This window comes from Balaenoptera borealis (genome assembly GCF_965194805.1).
Source record: "Balaenoptera borealis genome assembly, chromosome: 1".
Lineage (NCBI taxonomy): Eukaryota > Metazoa > Chordata > Mammalia > Artiodactyla > Balaenopteridae > Balaenoptera > Balaenoptera borealis.
Genome location: NC_138860.1, coordinates 96,923,228 through 96,935,447, shown reverse-complemented (window position 1 = coordinate 96,935,447; position 12,220 = coordinate 96,923,228). Strand labels below are relative to the sequence as shown.

The following is a 12,220-nucleotide window of genomic DNA, read 5'->3' as shown; positions in this document are numbered from 1 at the left end:
TTGAATACATAATATCAAATTCACCTTGGACTTAAATAGTCTTTACACCATTGTGGTCATAAAATACACTTTTTAATATTTTTCCTATGGAGGAAGGGGCTCACAGACACAAAAGTTTCTAGAACACATAAAAGTTATAATGTGACCCTGATTTTCATAACTAACAAAATAAACATTCATTCCTTAATATCGTTTATTATGCTGTTCATAATTGAATTTTTCCAACTATATCATAATTGTTGTTTTATAGCAAGCTTTTGAGCATAAGGATCCAAATAAGTTTAAAAAAAGAAAAAAAAAAAAAAAAAAAAAAGAAATGTGGTCTGTACATACAAAGAAATATTATTCAGCCTTAAAAAAAGGGAAACCCCACCATCTGTGACAACATGGATGAACCTGGAGGACATTATGCTAAGTTAGGTAAGTCAGACACAGAAGAACAAATTCTGCATGATATCACTTATAAAATGAATCTAAAATAGTCAAACTCATAGAAACAGAGACTGGAAGGGTAGTTGCCAGGGGCTGGGGGAAGGGGGAAAAAAGAAGGTATTAGTCAAGTGTACAAAGTTTTCATTACACAGATGTGTATGTCCTAGAGACCTATTGTACAGTATATATAGTTAACAACATCGTAGACTTAATTTGTTACGAGAATAGATCTTATGTTAAGTGTTCTTATCACAATATAATAATAATAATAGGGCTGGAGGAAACTTTTGGAGATGATGGATAGGTTTAAGGCATTGATTGTGGTGATGGTTTCATGGGTGTATACTTATCTCCAAACTCATCAAGTTGTATATATTAATTATGCACAGCTTTTTATATGTAAAAATGAAATAAAATACAACAGAAAAACATGACCAAGCCCAAGTTCTTCTTTAATTCACAGATACATTTTTAAAAGTGTTATCTTGTTCCAGTGCACATCCAAGCACTTTAAAAAGTGACATTTATTGTGTTTTCTTCCTGATCACAAAAGTGCTGCATGATCATTAAGGAAAACGTGGAAATTACAAGGCCTCTGGATTCTTTGATTGCACCAAAGGGAAAGCCAAGCATCCTTCTCCATCCTGTCCTGTTCTCAGGATCCAAGTCGTATCCTTCTCCATCCTGACCCCCTCTCTTCATCCAGGGATGGCTTCAAGAACTCATTTAACCTATTGGTCAATTAGTATCTTAAAGGTCAACTCAATATTAACTCCTCCAAAATTAAAACTATTGCTTTTGGTGTACACTTTCCCCCTCTACAACATGGCATGATGAATGTTAGCTTTAATATTCTATGATTTGGTAGCGAAAAAAATGACTCCAGTTCACATTTTATTTTATTATCTTGGGGCTATATTTCACATCTAACTCATCTGAGAGGGTCCCTTTAGATGTGGACCCATGCAGAAGAAAATGTTCTCAAGAAATGCATGTGGCATAATATAACGTTATATATTTTAAAAAGCAGAAACAAAAGTGTATATGAGATGTGCTACAATGTTAAACTGCAGATTCATCAATGAACAGAATATAGGGGCAGAGAATAAAGAAACTTACCTAGTAAGTTTGCTACCTGAAAGTGGCATTTCAAATCAGTTAAGAAAAGATGAATTTTTCATAAATAATATTAAAGCATGTAGCTGACTATTTGGGAAAAAAGCTCCATCCACATTCATTGAAGAAAAAATTAACTCCATATAGGTCAAAGATCAAAATGTAAAAAATAAATGACAAAGTGTTAGAAGAAAACATAAGTAATTTTTTAAAATATAATCTTGGGTTTAAAAGGCCTGTTTGCTTAAGCAAGATACCAAAGCCAGAACTCATAAAAAAAAAAAAAAAGATTGATTTTAACTACATATAAATTAAAAACATTGTGGGCAAAACACCACAAACAAAATTAAAAAAAAAAAACTAAGAAAATATATTTGCAACACATTTGACAAAGCTCTAATACACTTTATATATAAAGTCACGGCTAATTTATTTATGGTATAGAGTTCTTTCAAATAAAAAGGAAAATCCAATAGAAAAGTAGACAAAAAAAATATGCACGCAGTGCTCTGACAATGAAACGCAAATGATTTATAAATGTAAACAATAACACTCATTTAAAAGAGTACAAATTAAAACAATGAGGTAACATCTGTCACCTATGAAATTGGCAGAGATAACAAAGTTGAAAGATGTGCAAAGTCTTTGGAAGGGAGTTTTACAATAACTCTCAAAATTTAAAAATTCAAATACCCTTTGACCTCTCAATTCTACTGCTAGGGATTTCTCCTAGAGGTAGACTCCTACACATATAAAGAATAGATATTTTCATGGATGTTCATTTTAACTTTGTTTTAAATAACAAAAGTATCTAGAGATAAGCTAAATGTTCATCAATAGGAAATGATTAAGTAAATGAAGGTATAGCCATACAATGGAATGCTGTGAAGCCAGTAAAAAGACTGAGTTAGATAGGGACTGATTTGGAAGGATCTCTAGGTATATTAAGTGGGAAAAATGTAAAGAAAATGAATATTTTATGCTCCTATTTAGACATAACACTAGATTTCTTAAAAGGTGAACAAGTATGGCTGGTACAGTGAACTAGCAGGACATACCAGTTAGAATCATCAAAGAAACTTTACTTTTGGCTCTGGTCCCTCTGAGTTTGCTGCTCAGTGGAGATGGTTCTACCCTCTTCCTGGATTTTTCTTCTGACTGGCAGGTAATAAAAGTTCTACAGTCAATATAAGTTACAAACACAATTCAGTTTACTAGCCAGTCCCAGATGATAACCAAGACTCCAAGCTTGCCTGAATGTTAAATCTGATCCTCTTCCCCAGCCCAGCCTGCTATGGGATGCTGCTTGAACCCACCTTCCTTTTCTCTTTTCTTGCTTTACTCTTCTGCCCCCTCATTTTCCATCTTGCTGTTTTGATTTCTGAACCAGCTTTAGCCAAAGCCAGGGAAGGGAGAAGAGTGGCAAGAGAAATAGGATAGTTGTCACTTAACTGGTGTGGGCTTAAGAGGGCTTCATGCCTCCAGGGCCTGGCAGATGTTTCAAGCTGACATTTTTCCCTCCTGAGAGAATTTGTGCTTTTTCCTCCAGCCACTGGTTCCCATCTGTCCCTGCTTTTCAGGTATGTCCCTCCAAACAGCAGACTTTCTCTGTTGGGGTCATATTGCTCTTCCTTGGGCAGAATTTAAGATGGATCCAGGCCATTTTTCTTTTCTGCGTGGCCCACGTCTGATATATGAGAAACAGCAGGCTCAAGGCCAGAGAGAAGTCTCCTGGGACTAACACAGAGCAAGAGAACGGAGTCAGGAAAAGTGAGAGACAGAGACACACCCACAGAGAAAGCCAGGAGCCTGGAGAGGTGGTCAGGGAGCAGATCGTGTAGGGCCTGGGAGATCTGGGTTGCTAATTCGTGCCTGGGTTTATTGTTTGGGGAATGTGAAGTCCCTATGAAGTCCAGCTCTGCTTTCACGAAGCTTGCCAAAATGTGATCACTTTGAGATAGATGAGGCAGGATCAGTATCTTCAATCCCAATTTAGAGATGGCCAGACTGAAACCAGAGAGCTAGTTAGTGAACAAAAGGCCACTAGACAGGACTGTGACCTGGGACTTGAACCTAGATCTCCTGACCCTAAGCCCACCACACTGCAAACTGCTTTCTCAAGGGTGTAAGATGTTAAAGAAAACCAGAGCTGGACAGTAATTAAAGAGGTAAAAATAGCTTTTATTCAGGAGATATTATAAGAGGGGAAAGGAGACCTCAGTATTGTACTGGGCTCAATTCTAGATACAGCAGAGGCAAATGGGGATGTATAGCCAAGGAACAGGTTGCAGGTGTGGGTTGGTGGATGGAAAAAGAGGGAACATTAGAGCTAGGGAGATTCTTGCTAAACTGACTCAACAAAACTCTTGCTGAAGGCAGGCCAGGGTGACCAGATATCACCTGGGGGATGGTAGGGGGAGGAGGAATTTGATCAAATATTGAAGAAGATCTGATATCAAGGGTGGGGCAGTCTCATTAAACTGACTTAGGATTCTCTTTTTAAACATCTTTATTGGAGTATAATTGCTTTATATTGTTGTGTTGTTAGTCTCTGCTGTATAACAAAGTGAATCAGTTGTACATATACACATATCCCCATATCCCCTCCCTCTTGTGTCTCCCTCCCACCCTCCCTATTCTCCCCCAAGGTGGTCACAAAGCATGGAGCTGATCTCCCTGTGCTATGCTGATCTCCCTGTGCTATGCGGCTGCTTCCCACTAGCTATCTATTTTACATTTGGCAGTGTATATATGTCCATGCCACTCTCTCACTTCGTCCCATCTTACCCTTCCCCCTCTCCATGTCCTCAAGTCCATGACTTAGGATTCTTGCTAAAACTGCACTCTGCAAAGATAGGCACAGAAGTCCAATGTCAAAGTCTAGTTGAGAAGAGGGTTCAGAAGAGTCTGGCTAAAGTTTGGTCAAGGAGCGTCTTTGTTAAAGGCAGCTCCATTACCCTGCAGAAAAGACTGCAGAGAACCCAATCTTCCTCTACCCAATCCAATCAATTTTCTGGCCCAACAATCCTTCCTCTCCTTTTTTGTTCCAAAAGAGACAGGGGTTGAGATAGATAAGTGGTGAGAAAATACTGGGGAACGGAAGACTATTTCAGGATTTCTGTGAAAAATATGTTGTGCAATGGCAATTACTTCCTCTTTCCAAGAAACACCTGTATTGCTTCTACCCAGGTTCCACCGCATGGTTGATTCTTCTACATTACGCTTGGAATTTATCAACTCTGTAATCCTGTTTCTGAGGAACCATAACTTTGATGGGCTGGACATAGCTGGATTTACCCAGATCTGAAAGACAACACTTGTTTCACTGTGCTGATTCATGTAAGGCAAACACTGTGGTACCCTTAGTACCTTAACAAATGGAACCCATGGCCACACCAGGAGAAAAAAAGGAAGAGATTGGCTCTGGCTTGAAGACAGTCCCTTCCTTCCAGAAGCCCCCACTGTTGAAGGAAAAGCCCTTGGTCCTAGTTTAGGGCAAGGACAACATCAAAGAACAGAGCCTCCTTACACAATAAACAACACTGAAACAAAGCAATACCCACGTAAAAGATTGTGGGGCCATAGAATCTCCTGAGCACTGAAAGAGTCTCATAGATGGTCTATCAGATAGATTAGAGAATCCATTAGGAGGAAACTCAGATAGTTTTTCCTGGGTACAGTGTGACTGGTTGTCCTCCTGCCTAATGTGGAGATTTCCTGACCACAAGGCAGGAGGCATCCCCATGTGGGAATGGGGGGAAAAGATTTGATCTTTCCATCTAATGCCGTTCTAGAAACGTCCTATCAAGCAAGAACTTTAGTGCTGTCCTCTGGGAGGGAAAATTGACCTCTTCTAGGGTTTTTTTTTGTTTTCATAGGAGTTAGCAGAAGCCTTTCAGCAGGACTTTGTAAAATCCACCAAAGAAAGGCTTCTCTTGACTGCAGGAGTTTCTGCAGGGAGGCATATGATTGACAACAGCTATCAGATCAAGGAATTGGTAAAGTAAGTGCATTGGAGCACCCCCTCCATCTCTCTGCCTCCAGCCTGGCCCATGCAAGTGATGCGTGCCAGTATGTCTGAGGGATGAAGGGAAGAGGGAGAGCATGAAGGTCACTATCCTAACCACATCATCTGGGCAGGAACTTTTCCTTTATGGCTTATTTCAATCCTTCTAACAGCACCCAAAGCCCTAAACAAATATGTATACAGTTGACCCTTGAACAAAGCGAGGGTTAACCCACATGTAATTTATAGTTAGCCCTTTGTATCCATGTTTCCTCCACATCTGTGGATTCACCCAACCACAGACCATGTAGCACTGCAGTATTTACTGTTGAAAAATACCCTTGTACAAGTGGACTGTGCAATTCAAACCCACAATGTTCAAGGGTCAACAGTAGCTGCTCCCATCTCTGCTCATCACAGAATCTTTTCCTTTGCTTTTGGCAATCTAGAGAACTGGATTTCATCAACCTCCTGTCCTTTGACTTCCATGGGTCTTAGGAAAAGCCCCTCATCACTGGCCACAGTAGTCCTCTGAGAAAGTAGCAGCTGGACAGAGGGACAAGCTCCTACTACAATGTGGTGAGTTATAAGGAGGAAGTGTGTTGGGACACTGGCTGTGGGGCAAGCTGAGGACAGTGCAGAGTTATTTGTGTCTTGAACTGAGAAGGACATGTGTTGCCAGAGGGACTCAGGTAACCCTGGAATCTGGTGAGAACAGGGAAAATGCTTTGACCAGGCACAGTAAAATGTCACCAGGAAAATGTCAGAGGACCTCATATTTGAAGCGCCCTAAGCTTTGTCTCTGGCCCAAGGTGTCAGCCACCCCAGTCTTCTCTTATTTCTCCATCTTTGATACATTTCCTAGTGCCCACATGGATGTACAGGACTTGGTACTCTCCTGTGTCTGTCCACATTCTCCATTAATTTGATCTTCAAAATAATCCTTTGAGGTTGGCTGGTCAGGAAGCATTACTCTCACTTCACAGATGATGAAATGGAAGCCTGGCAAATTAATTGGCTCAAATTAATTGGTTCAAGGTCATGCTGATGTGAAGGTCCTGAAAAGTGGTGGAAAATGAAAAATGCAAGGGAAAAATGTCATTAACAAAACAATTTTATTGTTGTGGTACATATATATAGATATGTATTCTTAAAATTGGGTGAGAGAAAATGTTGTCTGGGTTGCATATTTCCAGGCCTTCATGTTTAAAATTACAAAATGGGTCAGTCCAAAGCTGGGTATTCTAATTTCTAGTCTGGGGTTTTCTAGAAATCTGTATGATCGTGTCATATCAAGTTCCCTTCATTCCTTCCTCTCCATTGATTATCTTTAAGGATAAGGAGACATATCTTCATCTTCTCTAACCCCTTATTCTGTTCTGGAGGGCAGTAAGGCCCCAACTAGCCTCTGACCTCTTACCTAACCTCTTGGGTCTGATGTCATTGTGAGGCCCCACAGACTAGGGTCTGACGGCCACCTCCCCCCCCACCCCACCTTCATCAGTAACACAACTAGCCATAGTGTAGACAAACTCCATAGGCAATTGACTCAAAGGGGAAAGAAAGATGGTGACAACTTTGATTTCATGTTTTCTAGGTCACTTGCCTGATTTCTTTTGTGACCCATTGTTCAGTTTTCTTTCACGATTAGAAAAAGCTGAATTGGTCTCTTAGTGCTGAAGAGCATTAAGTGCATTAGAATAAGCACTCTGGTTCTGGTGGGACCCTCCATAGTTACTGATGTAGAAAAGGAATCAAGGAGTCACTTCTGTGAATTTGGGCTGGAGGCTCAGAAAGGTCTGACATCTTTCTTTCCCATACACACTGTGCCTCAGTCTACTTCTCTTTCTAGGAATATGCTGTGGGATACTGCATAAACAAAGGGATGCCTGTGGAGAATGTGGTCATGGGCATCCCAATGTATGGACATTCCTTTACACTGGCCTCTGCAGAAAACACCTCGGGGGCCCCTGCCTCTGGTCCTGGAGCTGCTGGCCCCATCACCAAGTTTTCAGGCTTCCTGGCTTATCATGAGGTACCTGGATCCACCCTGTGCCTTTAGCTGCCCTCTGTCTCTGGGTAGGGGTTCCAGCTTCAATCTGACAATAATAAAGTATCACATCCTGAGTGCTGGGAAGGGAGGTATGGAGTACTATTGGAGCATGTAAGAGAAGCTCCTCCCTCTGACTTGGGAGGGGGTCGGGGAATGCTTCCTGGAGGAAGTGACGTTAGCTGACATCTGGAGAGGAGGTGGAACTAGTGAGGAGTGGGGATGGGTGGAGCAGGTATGGGAGACTGAAAAGGGAGACTGCCCTAGGTTTCTGACTTGGGCAACTATGTGGATGGTAATGCCATTTTTACTGAGTTGGGATAGGAAGGAGCAGAGTGGGCATTGGTCTCAATCATGAGATCAGTTTTGGTCATTCTGAGTTTGAGGAGCAAGTGGAACATCCAAATGCCTGTGGGACATATAGATAAAAAGTGAGTGGTTAGGTATATGGGTTTGGATCACAGGAGGTCAGTCTGTGCTACAGATGTAGATTCTAAAATCATCAGCATAAAGATGGTATTTGAAGCCAAAGCATGAGACGTGACAAAACCCAAGGACCTCCTGCACCTAAGAGATAGGCAGAAGAGGAGCCCATTAAGGAAACTGACAATATCAACAGAAGGTAGGCAGAACCCATACTGTTCTGTGCCAAAGACCTTAGAGAAGAGGGTGTTTCAAGAAGAGAGGAGTGGTCAAATGTGTCAGATTCTGTCCGGAAGGCAGACAGACTTAACATCACAGAGATAACAATCAAAGGTGTTTGGCTGATTAGATCATCATTTCTTTCTGCCCCTCAATCTGAAAAAAAAAATTTTTTTTTAATGTATAGGAAACACTAAGAATCAAACAATAATTCAACCAAGAGAAACTCTTGGGACCCTGCCATATCACAAAGACTGGGTACTGTGAGAGCTAGAAATAAGTAATTCTTCATCCTTGTCTCAAAGAGCTTACTGTCAAGGTGGAAAGAATGTAGAATGCATTCATAATATAACTAGTTAAATAAGAGTTTAAAAACAGGATAACTATGGGGAATTCCCTGGCAGTCCAGTGGTTAGGACTCAGCGCTTTCACTGCTGAGGGCTCAGGTTCAATCCCTGGTTGGGGAACTAAGATCCTGCAAGCTGTGTAGTGCGGCCAAAAAAAAAAAAGAAAAAAAAAACTTAAAAAAACCCAAAGATAACTATAATAGTTAATAAAATTATGTAGGTATTGCAAAATGAGATGTGATTAAGTGGCCAATGTGGAGGGTCATGAGTTCAAAGATGGATAACAGGGGAAGAGAGATACATGCTGGCCCTTGAAGGATGGGAAGGAGTTGGATCAGGTAAGGAAAGAATAATATCCTACATCTTGGTTTCCCCTTGGAGTCCTAGTCTAGCCTCTTGTCACTGGCATGGGCAAGCTATAAACCCATGCTGAGGGACTTGGCATCCACTGAGGTACTCAGTGAGTGTAATGTTCAATTTTTCCTTTCTTCTCACACAGGGGAATGATTGAGGCACCTTGTTCAGTTGGCAAGGGGAAAGGGGCATGGGTCACCATGGTAGTCCTCACTGAATCATTTAATATAAGGGATAAGAGAAGTCAGTGCTCAGAATCTGCTGGTAGGATTTTAGTACGGACCACTGGATACACACTCCCCTATTTCGTGGAAACTTTAATTTGATTGTTCAGTTTACCACCCTAGATCATTATAACTTTGACAAACTGGTATTTGCTTAAATATTCAACTTTCCATTCTCTACCCTCTTTGAGGCAAACGTGAGTGTAAATAATCTAAAAAAAGTAAGCAAGATCCAAAATGAGTTTTCTACGTGACCTTAAAATACATTTTTTTCCACTGAAGATTTATCTCTTTTAGTAGCTCTTACTTATGCTAACAGAAAGAGAAAATAGCTGATGATAAAAGTGGGGATCCCAACACAGGCACGTTGGGAAGGGGAAAGGGGAGAGGGAGAGAAGCGGGATTGAAGCAGGGATAATCTACAAGGTGTGGGGAATGACGGTGATGGTCATTGTAACACTACGTATTTATAAAGCACTTTACTGTTTTCAAAGTTGTTTTTATCCTAACGTGTGTTAATTCATTTGATCCTAACAACAATATGGTTAGATAGGTGTATAGGAGACATAATTATAATAGTTTCCATTTTGCAAATGAAGAAATGGGAAGATTTACTGGTCAGTGCTGAGGTCGGATGTGGAACTCAAGTACTGTCTGCCCTCTAGCTGTTTGTGGCTCCTCCTGATGAGGACTTGGCACAAACAATTTCCAAAGGTTCACCTTGGACCATCCATTCTGTATGCTGTATCTGGTCATTTCTCTCATTGATCCCTGGAGTGAAGATTCTGTTGTCCCCAAGACCCTAGTGTCTTACCTGCCCCTTCTATTTCTAAATTTCAAGAAGAACCCATTACTGACCCTCTTGTTCCTCCTTCCCCTGCCAGATCTGCCAGTTCCTGAAAGGAGCCAAGATCACGAGGCTCCAGGATCATCAGGTTCCCTATGCAGTCAAGGGGAACCAGTGGGTGAGCTATGATGACGTGGAGAGCATGGAGACCAAGGTAGGTAGGCAAGAGGCTCTGGGACAGCAGAACACTCATGCGGTGGGGAATGGGGTGGGAGGTCAAATGCCTTAGTAGTCTGTGTGGAAGGAAAGTAGCCTCTGGGGCTCCATTCTTCGATGGGATCCAGTGGCCTCTGTGGCTCAAACCTCGTAGTGACTCTAAGCCACACCTGTGAGCACCTATGGTACATGTGGGAGAGGTGGAAAGGACGCAAGGAAGAATTAAGAATAAGGGGAGAAGCAAGGAGTGGAGAGGAGGTAGGAGGAGGAGAAGGGAGAGGGAACAAAGGAGACATTGGTGCCTATATAGAGTAGTTACCCACCCGGTTGATCATCTCAGGACAAACCTTTCCATCCTTCTCATGGATTACCTCTCTAGGAGACTCCAAATTTCTGAGCCTACCAGTTCTTAGATCTTGCTAAGACCTTTGTTTGCCTTCCAGGCTTAGAGCAGGACAAAGGCATCAATGTAATTGACAACCCAATTGTAATTCAAATCTTGCTAGTGGCTTCCTAGTTCCTACTCCTCATCCCGGAGCCTCTAGTGTTTCAGAGCCTCCAAGAACACTGAACCTAGGGTGTGGTTATTCCATGAGAAGTGGTTAATAGTGGGTGGCCCTCTCTTCCTTTTATAAGCCTCCCTAAGCGACCGTTCCCTTCAGGGAATCCATGAGTCCATAAGCTATAAGTCTACTTCTGCACTCTAAGCTCAAATCCTCATCTGAACCTGACTTGGGTCTTGGGCCTTTAACAGTCTCTTCTAACCTCTGTATGCCCTTCTGTGCCACCCTCAGGTTCAGTTCCTAAAGAATCTAAACCTGGGAGGGGCCATGATCTGGTCCATTGACATGGATGACTTTACCAGCAAATCCTGCAGCCAGGGCTCCTACCCCCTCGTTCAAGCTGCCAAGGGAAGCCTTGGCTCCCTAGGAAGATAAGAGAGTCCAGGACAGGCTGGGAGTGGGCAGAGAGCTGGGCAGAGTGGGACACAGGAGACTGGGGGAGGTCATCTTCACATATTTGGATTGATCCATTCTTATGTTCCTTTGGACCTTCTGCCTTGTTTCCTTATTGATTAGGCTGGTTCTGTCCTTTTGGTAGGCTTCCCATAGATTTTTAAAATATAACAATAATAATTTGGTTACTATTTATTGAGAACAGTCTGAGCTAAGGGCTTTCTTTTCATGTAGAGTGGGCATAAACATTGACTCCACCACAAAATCATCAGCCTGTTTTAATTTTCTAAATCAGAATAAATCTGATTTTATGTCCCCCACTCACTGCTGAGAAATCCAATCTCAGCCGTTAGTAAAGTTCCCTCCCTCTCCACATCCACAGTTGGTCTTACTTTAGACATTCAGGAGGTCTCATGGTCACCATTGATAACCAAGCCCATTATTGCCTTAACGGCAGGTGGTTTGGCTCTGCTCCACCCCTGGGTTCCTGGCTCCCCAGGTGAATCGTACGCATATCCTCTTGTGCAGTTGAGAGCCTTTGCTGACCAACCAGCTGTGCTGACACCCATTGCAGTGGAGGAGCAGGAGACTGCGAATCACTGCAGACAGACAACTGGAGAGGACTGGCCATGTTGTCCTGGAGAAGGGGGGCCAGAAGAGTTTGAAATCTCCTAGACTAGATGACTGGGCAGCAGCTTTCCAACTCTGAACATCTATGGCTTGGTAACTTGACTCAGGCCTCAGGTTACTTACTTGGGCTTTGAAATAGTCTTTCTTTTGTATCCAGGTTTAACTCATAGCTGAGCAGCCAAGGAGCTGCCTGCTCCTCCTCTGCAGGAATTCCTGAGTGAGATTCTCAGAGGTTAGAAGAGGCTCTCCAGATGTCTCTCCTCCAAGCCACCCCTTGACTTTCTCTCAGACTTCAGACTGGGCCTGGCTTTGTTCTCCTGCAGCTGCTCACTTGTTGTCCTGAAGCACAGTAAAAAAAGCATTTGCTCCAGTCAGTGTGGCCTCATTTGTGCAATCTTTGACCTTCTGGTATAAGGTTGTCCTGTCTCACCATTTGTGGCACCCAGGTCTGGGGTACAAT

The 12,220-nt window shown here is 42.3% G+C and overlaps 1 protein-coding gene across 1 annotated transcript; it reads left to right on the top strand.

The window, feature by feature from the left end:
* Positions 1-316: 316 nt before the first annotated feature.
* On the top strand, positions 317-11,744 carry CHI3L2 (chitinase 3 like 2). Its single transcript, XM_082366191.1, is given in 9 exon segments — positions 317-4,829; positions 4,832-4,887; positions 5,427-5,551; positions 6,004-6,049; positions 6,053-6,094; positions 6,098-6,133; positions 7,407-7,589; positions 10,056-10,172; positions 10,969-11,744. Coding segments are annotated over 9 exon segments (891 nt in total). The 5' UTR covers positions 317-4,687; the 3' UTR covers positions 11,113-11,744.
* The last annotated feature ends 476 nt before the right edge of the window (positions 11,745-12,220 follow it).